We start from the raw sequence: 21,427 nt of genomic DNA, 5'->3' as shown, positions 1-21,427 counted from the left end.
TCTGTGGAAAAATGGACCTTCCATGAAAATCCTCATGTCTTTCTACAAGCTCTCCTCTTCTTGCCGTTTGTTGCCGGGCTTTGATATTTATTTAGGAGACTATCACTGCAATCTAAGTGAGACAGGGGATCAGACATTGGTCCTGGGCTAAAAACTCTCCTGCAATCCATTTTTATGAATGCACATTACTGTACATAACTAAAACACTGCAACTCTATACACAGCACTCAGGAAGGTGAGATTGAAGCAGGCAGTAAGGGTAAGAAGTCCTTGCCTCTATTACTACTACAAATTTCCATTGTTTCATGTTCATGTTTCCAGTTATTTCTTTTAAAATTTGATTTTGCAGGCTAATTTCACCCAATCTACCCTGCATTTGATGCACATATTTGTAAGCATTCCACAGCCCAGCAGTCTCTGGCCTTTACATGAATAGGCACCATATCACAGGCAGAAAGCTATTGAAAATGATGAACTGTAGAGACTTTTTTCTTGAATGACCACCCTCCAAGATCAAAGAATGGGTGTTTTATCTCTCCTTTCTGGTTGATGCCCACAAAGATCTTCCTGATATAAAATACTCTCAGAAATAATACAACACATCATTTTGATCTGGCCTTTACTGTTGTTCCTAACGGGGCCCAAATCCTTCTAGCACAACACACACCAAAGCTATGAAAGTGGATAAAACTTGCTATTACAAAGTAGCTGTGGATGAGAAACTTTCTCACAAGCTTTCTCTTTTCTACCTTTCTTCAGTGCACTCCTTATAGTTATTTGAGCATAAATTCATGTGTAACAGTAGGTCTCTTTTTATTTTACTCCACAACCCAGCAACTCAACATACATTGTTATTATCTGATTCCACTCATCTTTTAGGTCACTGATCATATTTCATGAGTTCTTGCCATTACAAAGAGAGTGGCACACATAGCTGTGACACTTGGGTCTCTTCCCAGCTCCCCTGACAAATGTCCTTTGCCATCCTTTCTTGAAGAAGATTCAGATCTTTGCAACTCCCATTTTCACTCCCAGACTTCCAGGTATTCTGCTGGGTTAACACAGGCATGTTTTAAGAAAATCCTGCAGTTTCTCTGCACTCAATCAAGCCTTTCTGAGCTGTAAAGAAATAACTGGAGGATGTGCTAGCTATAGATCACATATTCAAGACGATCACAAGATATAAGGAAGGGTTAAGACTGAAGGTGTGAAATATTCTCATGAGTACAGCAATACAAGTGACCTTTTGACTACAGAAATTTTCCTTAATGTGCACAATTTGTGGTATTTCACTGCACACTTTTGTCAGTAACAGAATAAAACCTGACTGTTGAAAATTGCACTTTCTTTGCCTGCTCTATACTTCCAGGCCAAGAAAAGGCAGTTTTGGCAGTTGAATGCACTATAACTTCTAGCATCCCACTTCAGTACATTGTGTTTAAACATTAAACAATGTTTATTGAAGCTATAGTCCCGATGACTACTAGAGAATAGATGTTTACATCCCTTCATAAACACTTAAACAGGTTTCTTTTCCAGCACCAAAAAAGACAAATGCTGCTTTAACCAGAGCACTTCACTTCTAAATCCCTTTGCCGGCTGGTTAAGGCCATCAGCTTGCAAGCATTACATTCAGTCTCTCTTTACTTAATTGTTTGCATGACAAAAAGCATCTCAGCTTTCCCCATTTGAGGCAATTCCTGACCAGTTGAGTTTTCCCTTGCCTTTACCATTCCCAGTCCCTTCATCCTCTCAAATTCACTGTAATCTGCAATGATGCCCTGGCTGTGATGTCTCCTGCCATCATCCTATCTCCTTTCTTTCCACTTCACTTTCTTATTTGGACAAAATCTGTAATTTGTATTTAGTAGAACCAGCCAATAACCGTCTGCTCATGAAATTCTTGGTGCCTCACATGCAGCATAACATTCATTATACAAAACATCTAAATTCAGCTGTTCACTGTCTCAAGTCCAGTTATCTGCCCACTAAGCTCCTTTCCTATCCCCCGCTGCTTCTGGCTGCAGTCTCACCTTGCTTATTTTTCCCCAAGAAATTCCTTCTTTGTCATGTATCAATCTTTCTTTTCCACTGCCTTCTATTCCATGCTCCCATGCACATCACCTTCCCCCTGCTCCTCTTGGATTTGGCCTCTCTTCAAAACTACATGTGTGTAAGCGGTGGTTATACTACAAGCAGCCCCTCTGGAGGGTCAGGTGGGATGCTAGCGCACCATCTGCTCATTTATTTCCTTTGGTCACAACATCTTGCCTCATTTTTTGTGCTTTTCCTTACAGATAACCATGGCTCCTCTATGCTCCCTGCCAAAGCTAGATTAGCAGTGAGAGCAAAGTGCTCACCTGTGAGCAGCAGTGGGAAGACTCTGATCTGCCAAAGCCCTGGATGACAAAGCCTGGTCAGATACACGCTTCTTACGTCCTCTGCTATTTCATTATTTCTCTTCACATCACTGAGGCAGACAAGCAGACAACAAACTTTTTCATTGGGGACACAAGATAACTGCTCCTGTAGCAAACCCTTTTTCAGTGCTTTATAAGGACTACAAATAGAGCATCAATGGAGGGATCTTTTGTGAGTGTGATTTAAGAGAACAGGATTTCTCAGAGCAAGTTCTGAACATGTTTCAGTTCTAAAGGATGCTATCACACTTACAATAGCACAAACAATGGTAAAACAAAGAAAACTCTCTGAAACTTTCTCATTTTACATGTAGTAATTTAAGGTCATCATGTCCTTATCTTGGCGCTGAGAAGCTACTAGAAATGCAAGTGATTGTAAGGCTGTAGTAAAAACGAACACCAAAGAAAATGTTTACCTAATTTTTACCTGTACATTGGTACATTTATCTCTAGGTTTTGCTCTAGAAGAGGTTTCTTACTCGTACAAAAATATATTATTGGTATGAAAATATCCTTTAAAACAATAAATAACAGAATTATTCCATTAGGCAATGGAGTAGACTGGCATTATCATCCCCTCATTTTAAACTGTCGTGTTGCATCACTTCTGCAGATCCGATCATACATCTCTAAAGTTAGTAAAGCTGCCTCCAGGCTGTGTTTTAAAAGCAACCCACCCAAGACCCGAAGGCCAGCAGCACATTACAGCTACATTCATCTTTAGCAAAGATGTTAATTGATGGCTGATTTCTCACCAACACCACTTGCAGCCTGCCCTCCTTTTCCAGCTCTGCGATGGGCCCAGTAAATCCACATGAGAAATATATTCAACCCCCATGGGAATCAAAAAGAAACAAGGACTACCCAGTTTGTGGAGGCTTATTTAAGATCACACAAAATCAGGGTGAGGTTGGAGGAGAAACTTTAGCATGGAACCTTTGCCTTTAGCAAAGGCACTGCCTATAATAACCCCCAGGTCATGGAGCAGGTGTAGAAAGGGAGGGGACACAAGTGATATGGACCTGACTTGGAAAGCTGTTCAGTAGAGCAGCCAAAGTGTAGTTAAAATACACCCAGCTGCATCTTTTGAAATCAAGTATTTCAATATCTTTGCATGTGGGTGCTGGAGCTTACAGCTAAACAACGAGACAACCACTAACAGCAAAAGCTGCAGATCTAAGTGCTTCCTCCCTGCAACCTTCCCTCCCATGCTTGGCCGTACTCACCAGTGCTGTTAGAATGAATCTACTGACTCTGCCTCAGCTCTCAGATATCACTACACAAGAAGGTTTGTATCTAACATAGGGTGATGAATGACTGCTATTTTCTAGCACATTTTACTTGCTGGAGATCTGAAGTGAGTTTCAAGTCTTATTTCTGAATGAAACCTTTTGTTTCCCATTTTGATTTCATCATTTAAAGGCTGCCCATGAAGCAGTCTTGCACCTAGGAACGCCAGCATCTTCTGAAAAATGCTGAGACCATGGAGTGGGTCCTTCTCAGCTGTAGCACACAGCTTTGGAGATAGTTATTCTTAACCCAGAAGAAGTCAGAGCAGGCCTGAGGCTCCTCCAGGCTCAGAAGCTGTGGCCTCAGCCTGCCAGAGCTCCCAGGGTATTTTCTGATACCTTAGTGTTGGACAGTGAACTCAGCTCTGCTTTCTCCAAGCATTCCTTAAGTACCTCGTGACACCTAACACAGAGACAAGTGGTTAAGAAGCTTTCCCAGGGACCACTACACCTTTTTTCTGCTTGTTAGTAAGCAAAAACCCCAGGAATACTTTTGAGTTGGTGTCCACATCTGAGATTTTTGCCTGCACTTTGGGAGAGTGAATTCTGTTCTTTTCTCCACATGACAGCTCTTTAGTGACCAGGCCATAAAATTATACCAATGGCACTTTTAAATTGATCTAAAGTCTGTTCATTTGTGTAGTGCGCATTTAAAGCCACGTTATTGTAAGATGCTTCAGCAATGAAATTTAGCATTAGCAATTCAGTTCATTAAAAAGGGTATTTTAGTAGGTTCTTTCTTTTATAGCTATTACCCTGTCTAAAGTGAGAGAAACCTCAGTCAGATTAATAAAACTAACAACTTGTCACACATACACTGCCATTCTATGAAGTCTCCTCTGCTCTCACCAGTTCAGCAGCCAAGGAAAGATGTATGGGAGCCAAATTCCCCCTTGCAGAACCACACAACACCTGTGCAGGAATGCATATAGCCCATTCAGTACTAGTAACCATGGTTTCGTTTACTGAAAATTATCCTTAAAGTGTAAAGTTTTAGTCAACCATCAAGCCATTTCCCAGGTAAGAGAATAGCTGCATGGTAAAGTTCACTTCCAGATGTGGCAGGGGTGCTCAGAGTAAACTGGGGCTCTGCTTTGGGAGGGGAGCTACTCTGTTCAGTTACAAACACCTCCTCAACACGATTGTCTTGCTTTGGTAGGGAGCTTCCATGTACATCCCTGTTTGCTCCCAAAGGTTCACACCCACCTCTCTTGTCTGAAATGTAAACGTTTTTTTACACTCCCTTTCTTCTTTGGAGAAAGGCTCCAAAATGGTGTTGCTACCTTAGGCCAACACAGAAGACAAACTCTCAGTATGCAGTAGCCTCATCAGCAACTGCTCTGAGTACAAATAGGAAACATGGTTTTAATAGATCACCTGAATTCTACGCAAATATTCACTCCAGTACATAACTCATTATGGGCTTATCTCTTCAACCAAAGCAGCCAAACACGCAAAAAACCTGGATGCTTTAACAAAGGAGATGATTGTGGTAATATTGTAATAATTACATACAATTGTGCAGTCTTATCCTAATAACATTACACTTTTTTCTTTTTTTTAATCTTTATTAGACAGCTGAATGCCTTTTACACTACAAACCCAAACTATTTTCTTAGCACATCTCTATCCTATGGCACTCATCTATGTGGTAGGTCAAAAAGTCGCCTCTGTCTAGGAGTAAGGAGTATGTTCAGACCCCTGTCCTGTATATTGTGCTCAGCTCAGCAGGAGACCTGGCACTGGGCTGGAACTTCTCTTTCCTGATGAGCTAACAGTGGGGTTAGTTCATTGAAAGAAAAACCTGCCATTGCTCAGCCTGGATGAGTCTCAGTAACTCTTGGTCCTCAAATGAGATCCTCATCAGTGTAATTTCCTGTCCTATCCTCTCCCCCCCCCCCCCCCCCTTAAGTTCCAATTCCAGTAATGACTTAAGCATTTATCTAACTTAGGTTAGTCATTATTGACTTTCAAAGGTCTATTCACACATGCTGCTAGATCAAGTCTTCTGAGCAATGGAACACACTGGAAGACAGAACTCCAAGGACTGAAGCAGCCAGTCAGGTCAGCTCAATGGAATCTTCAAAGCCATTCAAAAGAGGCATCTCAAAGGAGGGCTGAGACTGCTGGGGGGAAATGATCTGCCACTATCTCAAGCTTTAGACATAACCAGCTGATTTCTTTCCCACACTCCAGCAGGGAAGACGAAGGTGACAAGTAAAGGGACACAGGGTGCTGAATTTCTGTTTTCCACTTACTTTGGTACAGAGCTTAGAATAGCTGGCACCTGATCTACTGATCATCAGTGAATCACACAGTAGTATAAAAAGCAATTTTTTCTCAAATTGAATCTTGGATCTACTTTTTCTCTTCCAGAATCAGCTGTTGCCCTTTGCTTGGCCCTGGTTACTGCGGGAAAAAGCCAAGGTTCATCTCTCCCATAAGCTCGCAGCACCTCCAAAGCAGTTAACTTACAGAACCTTAGAGGATACAATCATATCTCTCACAGAGCAAGGAAAAACCGACACAAAAAATGGAGTAGATACTAACAGCTTCAGCAAGAGACAAAATATTCCCACCAAATGAAAAATGATGGATTAGCCCAGCTTAATGCAGCCAAATTATCTGTGTAAAAATACATACAGGACGTGCTGCTGTGCTAGTAACTGCACTGAACAGCAGCTTGTGTTTACATTTCTATTCCCTGGATACAGGCTGTCCTGCGTAGGCTGGGCCTATGAAGATGGGCTGTGCCAGAGACTGCTGAACACATGCAACCTGGGCACGCCAGCCCAGGAGCGTGGGCCCAACATCCAGCAGAGGCAAAAATTAAACACAAGCTGTTTACCTGATTGCACCAGCTCCACAGTGATTGAAGGGAGATGGGTGTTTCTGAAGTTTAAGGAAGAGCAAATGGTTAGAACTGAAAGACACGGAAATCTATTCCACTCCGTAACTGCTACAGAAAGATCTTTGTATGAGCCTCATTGGAACTTGGGTATATACATTTGCATGTCTTTGCACAATGTAGCTGTCACTGAGTTTGCAAATCACATCAAAATTAAGCTGCAATTTGAGCTTGGGTTAAATGAAAAGCGTATTAAAACTTTAAAGTCCACGTGCTATAGATACGGAATTCCATTTCAGCAAAAGCAATAATTAAGTCTGGATCCCAGTGGAAGTTTCAAGACTTTAAATATCTTTAGAAACTGCATCTGAACTCAGCAGCTGGAATGACAAATGAAATACTTTGGCTTTGATGGAAACAGAAACAGTGTACCCAGTTCTGTCACCTCATTTTATCACTGCGATACAAACCCACAGCATAGACAAATTCCCACACAAGAAACAGATAGATGTCTTTCAGACACAGGCCCTGAATCCAACTCATTGCCCACTAACAGTTTAGGACAGCTGAGGTCTCCCATCTTTGCATCTTTTTGATGCCTTGGTGGTTTCCCAGTCAGCCCTATCCTAAAAACCTGAGGATAGAAAAAAAATTATTCCAGCAGATCAGTCCCTGGCATTAGGGCGAATTTTGCTTGAGCCTGTATCCGCAAACCATGAATGTCTCCTTTGAGCTTCATTTCTTTTTTATTTTAAGAATACGGAAGCCAAAATCAAGCCCCAAAACACCACAGACTCACTTTAAAATACTCTGGTTTTCTCCTGAGATACTGCCATTGCTTTCATAGCTTGCTGAGCAACCCCCCTTCAGATTTAGCAAAGTACCTGCAGTCCTCATTCATCACAAGTCTTGGAACTGAAGCACTCCAGCTGCTCCAGGGCTATACCCTTAAATGTGATCTTGCTGTGATGTTAGACTTTGCTGTTGTCATGACCTTGGCTATTTTTGACAAAGAGATAAAGATGAAATAGGTCCTTGCTCTTAATGACAGTTTGTACAAAACATCCTTTCCAAAGAAGATTGTGTTATCTGTGTATGTACATTACTGCCCAGCCTATGCCTGGCTGCAATGTTGTAATCAGGGGACATAGCATGAAGGAAGATGGTTTGGCATTGTTATGCCAACAACTCCTTACGTACACTTTGGGCAAGGACACTATTTTCTCCCCATCCCAACAGCAAAGCAAACATTTTGAAACCCACTTTACTTTTCCATTACAACCTCTGTGTTTGCTTACTCTGAAATTTCTCAAACTGACACACACAATTTTGGAAGGTTCCTGCTTTTAATTCAGTGCTTTTGCTCTGAACTTTCTTTTTCCTACCTCTTGTCCACTGCTTTGAGAATCCCTTATTAACCAGAAAGATTTCTGTGATCTTCTCTGCAATGACGAGTGCTCATGAAAGTCAAAATGGTCTTCAGTGACACTGCCTGATGAGTTTTCACATTTTGAAAGAAAATCACCTTATCCCTTAGGGGCCTGATGAAAGAGATGCTTGCTTAGATTTCACTGAGATCTTTTTAGCTGTTTCTTCTAAACTGACTCAGCAACCTTCTTAAACACCTGCTTAATTTAAAGCAGATGAAAAGCCCTACTTGTGTGTCAACTTAAGGATATGCTTAAGTGCCTTGCTTGGACTGGGGCCTAACGGCTTGCAGATACAGATGGCTGTTATCAAGACCCAGAATAGGCCAGGTAACCACCAACAGTCAATTATATCCCTAGCAGAACTTCAAGGCAGTACATCATACTGTTTGAAGTTAATTGTTTTGAAATAATTGGACAGGTGAGCAGGTAAGTTCACACAGAGCATCTGCAATTTCCCTTTGTATTTAAAAAACACAACAGTGCAGAATGCACAGACAAAATGGGCACGATGTTATCAAAACAAGTCAAAAGGGAAGGGAAAAGGTATAGGTTTGGTATTTTTCTAAAAACTTTTCCTTTTAATTTCTAGCATCATTAAAACCTTGAAAACATTTTATTTGGGAGCTTCTTTAGTTAATATCTCATTACTTCTCTTTTTATTGTTATGGTAATCAAGCCTTAATATATTGCAGCTTCATAGCATGAAATCAAGGCTAGGCCTGTGGGCATCGACAGATGTACCACAGCATGCAGTAAAACACAGGTACAGAGGCATGCAGAGCTGAATATGGCACAGGGCTTTTTTATAATTGTTTAGTAATTCATCTGAAGTTATTTTAACCTTGACAACAGCTGAACTCTAACACGTACCACAATCAGTCACCGGGAAGCTGCTCCTACTAGCAAGCCATGTTGTCTTACAGGCTGAGTTTTAGGAAAGCATGAAAGAATGTCTGAGAATGATGATTAAGGTGTTTGGATGCCTTACAGGCTGTAGTTGTAACTATTCACAACATTTAACTGAGTATATTCTAGCCAAGGGAGAATGGTAGCACTGGGAAACTGCGTTTGACACAAGAATCTTTCCTCCCATTGGAAATCTGTGCTTGGGGGCAGAATTCAGACCCTCTCCTGGCAAATTACGCACCAAAAGTACAAGCATTTGGATCTGACTTCTGGTTTGGAAGTGACACGTGGACCTTGTACTGGAGCTCTGCTTGTGGTTGAATTCCACCCATCAAAACAAATGAAAGTTATCTATATAACTTTTGGAAAGTTCTGATGGTCTCGTCTGCAGAGTATTGATGTACTACCTCAGAAAGAGTGAGTGTCCCTAGATCTTTCCTGAATGACAGCAGACAACCCCCAGTGTCAGGTCCACTTCTCAACACTGTTTTCAAGAGAGGAAAACAATTACAATTCAGGAAACAATTACAGCTCCTGGGAGATTTTCTAAATTTAAAGGAAGTGTTTGGGCAAGCAATCACTTTCCCAGTACAAGAGTTACAAACAGCCGACATTAAAGGCAGTATGCCTGAGACTTAATAAAATCACTGATACTGAGGAGAATCTCAGAGAGTTCTGTGGCCTCAGCAGGAGTTGGGTGGCATTTGGGCAGCAACAGCTTTAGTTTACCCACAGCACAGCCCTACAGAACCTCTCAGAAACATCCAGCAACTGACATTTGTCACTGCAAACATGTAACCTTCATAACAGGCACCCAATATTAATAAAGGAATAGGAAAAACGTAGGCACAGGTATTACATTTGTTCCAGGAGAAGTGAAAAATGTTTTTCACATTATTACTGGATGACAGTAAGACACAACTCAATATGTGGATTATCAACATGTCTGAAAAACCTGGTTAACCTCAGTGAGGCAAAGGCTCTCAGCTTCTCTCCCAGAAATACTCAGAGTAACAACACACTGCATTCAACTGATATCTATTCTATACCTTTTAATGTAAACTAAGTCTCCTAAACAATAAGGAGTCAAGTCATCCAAATTTCTAGCATCAAGCATAAAGGTGAGCAGCTCTCAGCTGCAGCAGAAGCCAGCTCTGTTAGCCATACACACTTACGGGCATTCCATCAGACAGTGCTTGTCGGATAAGACCTTAGGACAAGCATACGTGTTGTCCAGCATGTAACAAATGGAATGGAAGACAATGGGCACTACAGTCCAGCAAACACACTAATTACATTAATAAAAATGAAAGCTTAAATTTTGAAGCTAATCCTGGGCTATCATTTATAAAAGTTAACAGGGCATATTTAATTTAGGAATTGGCTAACGCTTCTCTTGCCACTGCTGAAACCTCATAAATGAAATATACTGGATTGCTGCCCAGTGCGGAAATAAAAGTTATGAATAATGTTTCTATCTCAATCACTGTCAGTGCTTTAATATTCCTAATTACTTTAAAAAGCTAAATATTCAATATAGGAAAAACCTTCTTTTTCTTTTTATCTTCACTTGCAAGTTACTGCAATTTAATAAGAGTCACTGGGTAGTTTCAGTCCACAAGACCATTCTAAGCTTTGATATCTTATCCTTTCCTCTTCATATTTACCAAGAACGGAGTGCTGTTACTCTACCTGTGTATGTGAATGTATGCATCTACATGGTATGTCCATGTTGTCACAGCCTTTTTTCACTATTAGAATTTGTAACTTCTCTAAGTGCACTGTACAAATACCCACTGGCTCTTAGGTTAAATATATCCATTACTAAAAATAACCAAAGGATAAAATGAGTTCCTGAGATCCTACGCTATATTTTACAAGTTTTCTTTTTTTAAAAATATCATTATAGTCAGTATGTGATGCTGCCCAATTTTCCCCTTGCCTACATTGTCAGGTAATCCCAAAAGGTTGGTTCAAACCCCAAAGGCTGGCCTTTCTTTCTGCCCTTCCTCGCTGCTTCCTCCCTATTGCCTTTTCTGCTCTAACTGAGGACCAGCAAAGCTGCAGACAAGCCACCAATGACTTGATCCAAGAGTCTGTCCCACTGACTTGAACCTCTGGAGATGTTCATCCCCTGTCACATTTAAGTCCTATTCCCTTCTAATGCCTCCCTTTATAGCTCCCTTTTGTTATCTTTTTGCCTGGTAATGATGCCTCTTTCTTAAGATCCCAATCAATTTTGGGGAAAGGAAGTAAAAGCGAAATGAAATGTTCATTCAGTAAATGACTCACAGCATCTTTCTTGATGCAGTTCTGTTTACTTCCCTGACACACAAACAGACTTCATTTAACAAGTTTATTTCTGTTACATCAATAAGGTATTGGGCCTGTGTTGCACAACATCTCTGATGTTTGCACTGAGAAGAGCACTGCCTGCATCATTCCAGCAGGAACTAACCACAGAGACTTAAACTTATCATTACCAATTAAGAGTTTGACATACACAGCTTCACCTGCTGAACGAATTGAAAGCCTCAAGTGTGAATTAATTTCCCAGCCAAAGGTGCCAAACTCCTACCTCCACCATTTCCCTAATTTCTGCAGTATGGATAATTTAAGTTATAGGTTTCAAGTCAGAAGAGAGAATCTGGACTGCGTGAAAAGTCAATGGCAAAATTCCCACTGGGTTCAACAGGACAAGGATTCTGTCTAGAGACAGTGCTTTCCAAACAACTCCAAGTACTCCACACAGTACTTAATGAAGAATGTGTTGTATTAAAGGTTTAAGAGAGAAAAAAGATCATAATAGAGCTATATTATCTGTATTGGTATCCTAATAACAGGAGTGAAAGCATTAAGAGCATCAACAGACAGCCTTCTTTTTTCCACTTAAAGCATCCAAGTTCTAAGGCTACTGCATTATTTAAGGTCTTTTTCTTTCATAGCAGCATATATCTTCACCACATGATTGTAAATCTTTACTCACCACTAGAGCAATCAGTACCTCCCCATCCTGGTTCACAGTGACAAGTGTCAGGAGAGACACATCTTCCATGCACACACTCCTCTGTGCAGAGTGCTGTTTGGAAGAAACAAAGCACAGCGTTGTAAACATAGTAAGTGGTTGGTAACCGTACACTTAACTATGCCCCAGAGGGCAATCTTTTGTTTAAAAATATTAAACTAAGCGAACACACACAAAAGAATTACTTGCGAGATTTAATTAATACAAAGTGACTGAAATAAAATGTAGGTCTCTTGACAGCAATAACTCATCTGTCACTTCAGCACTTTGCAATGAAAACCTCTAACACCAGAAATGACTTTGGTTGGCAGTTTCGCTTCGTAATAAAATTTTTACCAAACTGACACTTATTACAGAATATCAGCTTCTTGTATTGTATTCAAGTTGCTACTTTTCATAAGATAAAATGGAGCTCAGCTTTGAGAGTATATTAAGATCCAAAATAGATTTGTAAGAAAATAGCTCAAGGAAAAGAAATAATTTCACCACACGATGCAGTAGCTGTAAGTGCAGTCTTGTCTTTTCAAGGTCACCAGTTTTCCATAACTACAGTGTTCTGTATCTTATTTGTCCACTTCGGATTATTGAATGCTCAGTATCCTCAAGGTTCAGACTATGAAAAACTGGTTGGTTTTACTGTCTCCCTCGCCAGTTGCCTAGAGATATACACAGGAGAATCTTCTTTTCCTCTCCCTGAGTAGGAACAGAGCATAGTTTTAAGACTTCTCCTGTGCTCTTTCAATGTCTTAGTTTCCAGTGTATGCTGGTATGCCCATCACATACAAAAAACCTGGACAATAGCTACTTTAAAGGCTGAACTTTGTTGCTTACTACCTTGTTTCCAATTTACCACTTAGGACACTGCCAAAACCTCAGCACGTCAGTGATTCAAACTGGATGGTTAAATTGAAACATACAATTTCCATCTAGACTAACATGCATGAATTATTAACAAATATGATGTAGTGGCAATGAGATCACTATATTAAAATATATACACACAAATATAGATATCATACATACGACTTATTTCATATATAACCTATGGTTTTTATCCTGTGTTTTCATGTCTGATGGGAAACGTGGGCATTGTGCTTACTTAACCAGGAACTGGCTGAAGCCAGACTACAAAATACTTACTCCAAGACAAAGATTAATTCATTCCTGTCTAAAATGAGGCCAGTAAAGCAGATTTGGGAAGTAGCTTTGTGTTGCTGTACTGAAAACCGAGCTGAACTACCCAGTTCAAGCCTTCTGGAAATTGCACTGGTCCTACATATGAAACACCCTGTTAAATCCACATCCCTCATATTCCACAATGTCTTGACCATTTGAACAATATGAACATGAGCCGGCAGTGTGCGCTCGCAGCCAGAAAGCCAACCATATCCTGGGCTGCATCAAAAGGAGCGTGACCAGCAGGTCGAAGGAGGTGATCCTGCCCCTCTACTCTGCTCTTGTGAGACCTCACCTGGAGCATTGTGTGCAGTTCTGGTGTCCTCAACATAAAAAGGACATGGAACTGCTGGAACAAGTCCAGAGGAGGCCACGAGGATGATCAGGGGACTGGAGCATCTCCCATATGAAGATGAGCTGAGGAAGTTGGGGCTGTTCAGCCTGGAGAAGAGAAGGCTGCGTGGGGACCTAATAGCAGCCTTCCAGTACCAGAAGGGGACCTATAGGGATGCTGGGGAGGGACTCTTCGTCAGGGACTGTAGTGACAGGACAAGGGGTAACGGGTTCAAACTTAAACAGGGGAAATTTAAATTGGATCTAAGGAGGAAATTCTTTCCTGTTTGGGTGGTGAGGCACTGGAATGGGTTGCCCAGGGAGGTTGTGAGTGCTCCATCCCTGGCGGTGTTCAAGACCAGGTTGGATGAAGCCTTATGTGGGATGGTTTAGTGTGAGGTGTCCCTGTCCATGGCAGGGGGGTTGGAACTGGATGATCTTGAGCTCCTTTCCAACCCTAACTATTCTATGATTCTATTTGACATTCTGTTCGGACTACCAGATCAGATCACATCTTGCATCGACGCTTATGCTGGCATCAAATCTGATGGAAACATTTTGCTGTCTATTCTGAGTTTGGGTCATCACGCCAACCCACTGAGCTATTCGTGATGTATTTAAATTCCACTTTAAATCACAAGAGGACTTTCAATAATCCTATGGGACAGATCTTCCTCCTTTTTATCCATCAAATCACATAAGATCAGTGATCAGAATGTTGTCTCATTAGGACAACTCCAAGATCTTTCTAGATTAGTCATTTCCTTCCTAGGTTTGCTGCATGTCAAAAAGGCAATTTATTCTTATTTCATATCTTCTGTTTAGATAGTATTGCAGAGGACATGAAATATTGATAGCTAATTCTCTAGTCACTAATTGTTCTCATCTTTTGGGCATTTATTTTACTTGAGTTAGAGTTTCTGAAGATATGAGGTGTCCTCATCTACAGCTGTAGGATGGAATTAAAGACAGGATATTCGATAAACAGGACTTTAAAGTAAAGAAATACACATCTTCATGCAATCCTTTTAAAATGGCTGGTTATTCAGAACAAGTCCACGCAAAGAACAGCCACATACATTTAGGCTGTTATTAAAACTACAGCACGCTAAAAGATATACAGCATGCTGGGATAGAGATACTTTGAAAACTGTGCCCTCTATAGCTGTGTCTGAGAATACAGTTCTCACTGATGGCACTTACAGACTAGTTTTGCAAGAGGTATGGAAATTAACACTGAGGTTTTTCTGTTGCCTGTGTGGACAATTACAATAATAAGTCTTCTTACACGTAAAACGTGTAACTTGTTTTTCTTTTAATCAGGCCAGGTTCTCAGCTCAAGGCACAGGGATATAGTTCGTGAGCAAGAAGGTGGATGGTGACTGTTTCTTCTCTCTTTCAAGTAACAAAACTCCTGCTCATTATTGCTCTAGATGTATTTGATTTAGCCACACAAACATATTACACTTTAACTATGTTAACATAAATATGAAATGTTACTAACTAATTAAATTAATAAAGTTCATTTAATCATCCAGCTCTGCATAGAAGTGCTGATGTCTGTAGTAGTGCTCCAACCCCTTGAGACATGTGCTATGTGAGACTTTCGAGCAAGGCTCAAGATAGTATTCCTCATTCTTAAGCAATCATAGAATCACAGCACAGTTTCCTTTGGAAGGTACCTTAAAGCTCAGCCAGTTCCAGTCTGGCCTCGAATATTGCCAGGGATGGGGCAGCCACAGCTTCTCTGGGCACCCTGTGCCAGCGCCTCAGCACCCTCACAGGGAAGAACTTCTGCCTAAGAGCTCATCTAAATCTACCCACTTCAGTTTAAACCCACTCCACCTTATCCTGTGAGTGATAAGAAACACACAAGTACTGTAGAGTACTGCATCTTTGGGTTTAGGTGCTTTTGGTGTTTAAGTCCCACATAGCTGCAGGTGACAAAGGGGATGCTCTGATATAACCCGTTTTATCCAAAGAAGCAAATAAGCAGACTCCTGCACTGTCTGATTCCAATCAGGCCTGTAAAGGTCCATATAAAGGTCATATTAGGCTAGAACTCTGAAGTTTTACCATAGCAAATAAAATTGTGAATCTCCCCTATTAAAGGGAAGTCTTGCCTTGCTCTAATCTTTAGAGTTTAAATTAATTTTTCATTCTATTAACATTCAACATAATAGGATACAAAGGTCCCTAAGGCATTCTTCATAATATACTTTGTACAGTGGTTTGCAAATGATCTTACTTGTTAATGGAACTATAAAAATTACTTGCACATAAAGGTCAAGAAAAATAAAGATAAGTATATACTTTCTGACACTGTCCTGTTCAGCACTCGGCTAAAGGCCCCTGGAGTAAAGAAAACTTGTACTTATGCAAGGAATATAATTCCTCCCAGTATAATAAGCCCAAGCAATTCAACCTTTGGAATTCCAGACTTTTTATGTCTGCATTTTCCCTTGACCAATTCTCTTGAACAATCCAGCACCTCATTGATCAGTTTATTATTAGCATTCTTGGCATGAGTTGAAGATCAGTTCGTAGTTTGATGCAGGCTGGTAATAAAATGACCTACATCAAAGCCCTGCCAAAATGCCATCTTCGTAGGGATGCATTCAGCATGAGTTATTTGGCCATACTCAAGGTTACACAGCAAATGCTCCTTAGCATGGAATACAGCCAACAAAAGGGTGCTGCAACGATTCATTTGATGCTTATCAATTCTTTTATAATTACAAACAGTGCTTTTTTTAACATATAAGGTCAATCCTCAGGGAAATAGACCTAAAGATTAAACTCCTTTCACACCTGAAATGACTGCATAGATTTCTCTAAGACTAGCACTTATTTTTTAATTGTTGTCCTGAAGTTGAATGTAGGTGCACTAAATGGGCTGTCTGTTTCTCTTATCTACAAAGGGATGAAATAGCCAGGATATTGCTGTTGAGGAGTACACTGCTAAGTGGAGCAGACTCTTCTGGAAAATACTTTCATTGCAGAGTTACTTCAGCTGAGGGGTACCAAAGTTGGATTATCTCTGTTTTCCTTGGTGCTGCACTCCTGTGTATGGACCCAAACTAGAACTTTGCAGGGTTTACCCTGCTCATCCCCATGCTATCAACCCATTACTTCTTGTACTTCATTACACAATGTAACTAACACATGCCACAATTACCTTCTCAGCCTCTCTCCTAGAGGTAAAATGCATTTGGAGGAGAGTTTCATTCTATGGGAATAAGTATGGACTGACCCCTGTGTGTTGTGTTTGCGATGCAATGTGGTGACATTCGCAGTGGTGAACCTGGAGGAGATCATACCCAGCACATTCCATCTCTTTCCCACTTCAGCTGGTGGGACTTTGTGGTGCTAGACAAGGAAAGTATCTTGGAAATAAAGAGCAGTACAAGGTCTAAAGGAAGGCAGCGTAGAAAGCAGGACACCAGCTTCATGAACTGCACTCATTCATAGCAGTGTGAGCTGCTGAAGAGACGTGCTGGAGTATTCCGTACTAGCTGGAGTTCCCTGGGCGCTGTGGGCTTTCTGCCCAGGGATTGTAAGGCAGCCAGGAGGTGACAGAAAGCATAAATAAATGTAGATACATTATAATAATGGAAAACATTGCTAAATGAAGATACAGATGCTACTATGTGAGAGCATCCTACACAGAATGAATGGGTCTGTTGTGACTGCACACGTGACACAAGGACATTGTCCCCAGACTGCAAGTTCTTCTAAATACTTTTCTTTTTCTCCCCTCCCTTAAGCAGTCTCTGCCTGTATTTCTTCACTATACACCGATCCCACCCAAACTCTGATCAATATCATTTGTTTGCTGTCAGCCAAAGGTAGTCCTGTGTTTTTTTCTGTTATATTGCTAGCATTCTGATTTCAGGTCATCCAATCAGTTTGCCCCATGCTTGTGTCATGGTGTAACGGAAACAAGGACAGGCTTGAAAAAGTGATGTTTTCCTTCACTATTTCGTATGTGTCCCCGGAACAACTTGGGTCATTTTAGCACATTCCTCCAGTCCCCTGTACTGCTTTTAGGGGAAAAAAAAAATGATTCTTTCAGGTGAACCACGAGTTATCTCGTGGCCAGTGGTTTCAGATAATGCAGAGAGGTCAAAGATGAAAAAAGATGAAAAAGATGCTTGCCCCTTTTCCATTAGGAGTCTGTTCACGCAGGGCCACTCTGGTGTTTCCGTCTTAACATACTGGCCTAAATCCAGGTTGTGCTGAGTCTACAATATTGGCTTCATTAGATAAGCCTGGAGTCAGCTTTTGGCTAGATTTTCTTAGGAAGTGCTCAGAAAAGGGGGAGTTGATACTGGAAGAAAGATGACTACAGCTAATGCACCCAGGTGGGTTTTCCTCATTCTTAGAGTATTGCTTCGTTGCTAAACGGAAGATTCCCTCTGTAAATCACTGCCTTTCCATCAGGAATCACACTGATTAGATGGTTTCCTGCATAACTGTTCCAATGAAGTGGGAGAATAGTTCTTTGCATTGCTTAATGTCTGTTTCTATGGTCATCACTCAGGATACATCCATTAATTTATCACCTCGGATAGCACTTTAATGCAGGGTTCAGCAACTTTAATTCATAAAGGTATTAAGAGATCTCAAAGCCTGCTAGCAACCTCTATTTTTCATCTCCTTCTTGGTATCTGATGAAAGTAATAAAAAAAAAATACAAACCCAAGTTGATCAATGTGAGCAAAGGAAAGATGAGACTGATGCAGATCATACAACAGCCATGGGTTGCACGATCAGCTCCTTTTCCTGCAGATTTGGAATAAGAGGATATGCATCTATGCAGTCAGAACAGAATCAATGGTCTTTCTTGTCTGGGACATGGGGAGTCTCTGACCACTGCCTTGGTGAGATATTGATCTGTGGAAGGTAGCAGCTAGGTTGTGTTATCCTCAGTCTTGACACCCTGCCAAAGCTTAGGGAGCTGGCTATACCAGAGATGACTTGTGAATGTCTGAGGTAAAAGGATTAAGGAGATGCATTCTGAGGATTCGTCTTCTCCCAGGAGCAGAATCTGATGTACATTAGTGTCATCATTGACAAAATATCAGTAAATCCCTATGTGAATCTGCCAGGAGGTGAAAATTTGTTAATAAGCATCAAATCTAAGATAGTTTTATCTCAGATTTCTATAATGTGGGGCTATGATGAGTAATGCGAAGGTGAACACAGGGTCCCTCATGTTCTTATCGCGGCTGAGTGTCCCAGGCAGAAGACACGGGCTAGATTACAGGTCTTATAACAATTCCAGCCAGACCTCAGTGTTTCAGACTCTCAGGTCTCACACACGAGAGATGCTCAAGTTTCCTGATACTGGAGAAACTGGCACTGATGAGAATCTAGTTTACTCCGTGTTGTGATATATTGCCTGCTGTGGGTCTTACTGTACGGAATGGCTTGGGAAACAGACTGTGCCAGGGGAAGGTCAAGGTAGAGGAGAAGCAGCCACTTTTTCTATGTGCCCTCAGAAAAGCAAGACTGGTGAATCACTTTTTGGAATTGCAGTCTGGTTGGTTATGAGGAACAGCTGAGCTGGAGCAGCGCGTCCCTGAGATGAGAATGGCATCGCATGAGTGACCATAAAATAGTGGCAGTGACTGTAATAGAGGAGAAGGTTAGAGCCCTGCAAACAAAGAGGTTGATAGAGTCACACATTTAGTAGACTCTTTGTATCATTTTGATGCCTCATTGGCTTCATCTGCTCTTGTAGAGAGAAGGAAGGGGAGATAGTACTTACCATTTAATATGTTTAAATGAGAGCCGAAAAGCAGTCTCCTAGTAGCAGCAAATGTCAGAAGAGCAGAACTGGAGTCAGGAAGCTGAACCACTTTGTGTTTGGTTGTGTGAGTAACTGAATAGCTCTGCAGTACTTCAAAAGTACGAAAAAGGAATGTTGGGAAGGCAGAACTCTGAGCACTGAAGTGCATCTGCCCTGCAAAGTGGACAGGTTACAAGGTTGGGTAAAAGCAGCACTGATCTGTTGGTCTGTAGATAAATTCTACAACGCAGCTCTAGCAAGAGGAATGACTGCAAAGGCAGGAGGGAGGTAAGTTTCAGAATTAGGCAAATTCTGCACTGAAGGCAAAGCATCTGTTTCATGCCTGATTCCAATAGATTCATGACCAGTGTCACACAGAAAAGGAAGACCTAAGACCAAGGTCAGAGATGACAGACCACACAGGGGTGTCTCTTGCTCATCCCCAGTGCTGCATAGGGATCATGAGATACGAGTAACCAGGCTTGCTCTATGGGGTGAAGAGTGAAATTCCACTTTCAGCTGAAATCCTGATCACTATAAGGTAGTCACACTCCCAAATCACTTACCACAGTTAAGGCTCAGTCTTTCTCACTGCCACCACAGAAAGTGAATCTGAGCCCATAGAGAACTCTTTGGAGATCAACTAAATATTGATAGTGGTTGATCATTTAAGGCCTGCAACTGATGTTATACATTCTCTGCCATTGCTTCAACTAGAAATAATCACTGCATTCTACCACGTTGAGAGGAAAGACTTCTGCTGAGATCAATTCTGCTGATCAATGTTCTAATACAATATTATTCTGTGGGATAATTTCAGCATTTAACTTTTTGTGGTAAACGATTTCCCATTGCCTCACTGCAGGGTTCACAACAATCATTATCACTAGTTCAAACTCTTAATGAGGTTAAGAGAGATCCTGAATCAGCAGAGCAGAATCTATCACCCAGGAAAGCTTTTCCCCTCCTGTGCCCTCTATCTATTCCTTCCACTTTGGTAAATTGACCAACTCTTTGCAGCAATTTGTAGAAAATACATTTTCACTGGTCAATTTTCTACTGGAACTTGATTCATCCAATCAGCAAATCTAATGATAATTCCTCTGCAAATTGTGTTTTATATTGCATCTTTAGAAACAACATTTCTATCTAACATCTACTCTTGGGCATTGTCTTTCACTCTGTATATGATCTAGCAGACCTCACTCCACCAAAACTAAATGCAGTCAAATAGTGTTTGTCAGCAGGAGGGTCCTGTTTTTTTTGAGGACAGAAGAGGAAAGAAGCAATTCTCCCTTGCCAAAAGCAGTGGAAGCATTCCCCAATCATTCTGTTCTTAACCTTAGGGGAATTAGGTTTTGTTACCTGAAGGAAATTCTTTACAGGCTGGGGAATAATGGCTTTAATGGCCATTTTAATGGCTTTAAGATGAAAGAGGGGAGATTGAGATGAGCTCTTAGGCAAAAGTTCTTCCCTGTGAGGGTGCTGAGGCACTGCCACAGAGTGTCCAGGGAAGCTGTGGCTGCCCCATCCCTGGCAGTGTTCAAGGCCAGGTTGGACACAGGGGCTTGGAGCAAGCTGCTCCAGTGGAAGGTGTCCCTGCCCATGGCAGGGGTTGGAGCTGGATGAGCTTTAAGGTCCCTTCCAATCCAAACCATTCTATAGAAAGAACAGAAGCTCATACTCAAGATCCCTGGCTATTCCTGCCAACATATGGAGAAGCAGCCAAACCTACAAGAAGAAGAGAAAACATAACCTGGTCTACCAAACCACCTGTAATGGCAGTTACTATCAAACAACACTCAACAGACTGCTGAAGCAATGACTGCTCTCCACTCAGGAGCATGGGTACCTTCATCTGCAATCTGGCCTCTCCAGAAGCTGTGCTGGAATGGAAAGTGAGCTGCCAGTTGGAAAGTACAAAATCAGAAACTAGCTAAAAGTGAGAAGTCAGAAATAAGCAAATATTTCCATCATAGAAAGACTAGAGGAACATAAAGCTGAGGAAGATGAGGAAGGCAAGACTCTCAGAGGTGCTATAGCAGAGAGTGAAAGACATGAGCAGGACTTTGGCCTAAACAGCACCGTAAAATAATCAAGTTATCTTGCCTGGCTCTCTGGAATCACCCCAGAAGTACAGCACTTGCATATTTAGCTACAGGTTACCTCCCCTCAGGGCATTAAGTGAATTTCTTTGTGTAAAAAT

At 41.3% G+C, this 21,427-nt stretch overlaps 1 protein-coding gene across 10 annotated transcripts in view; it reads right to left on the bottom strand.

Moving 5' to 3' along the window:
- Positions 1 to 21,427, bottom strand: part of MEGF11 (multiple EGF like domains 11) — a 284,475-nt gene that overhangs the window by 165,306 nt on the left and 97,742 nt on the right. For all 10 annotated transcript variants that reach the window (XM_065688547.1, XM_065688551.1, XM_065688554.1 and 7 more), the window contains one exon: positions 11,880 to 11,972. In XM_065688547.1, coding sequence (XP_065544619.1) covers positions 11,880 to 11,972 — 93 coding nt within the window. The remainder of the gene's footprint in view (positions 1 to 11,879; positions 11,973 to 21,427) is intronic.

Source organism: Lathamus discolor, chromosome 8 (genome assembly GCF_037157495.1).
Source record: "Lathamus discolor isolate bLatDis1 chromosome 8, bLatDis1.hap1, whole genome shotgun sequence".
In the NCBI taxonomy this organism is placed as follows: Eukaryota; Metazoa; Chordata; class Aves; order Psittaciformes; family Psittacidae; genus Lathamus; species Lathamus discolor.
The sequence above is the reverse complement of the archived record's forward strand: the minus strand, read 5'-3'. Positions and strand labels throughout refer to the sequence as shown.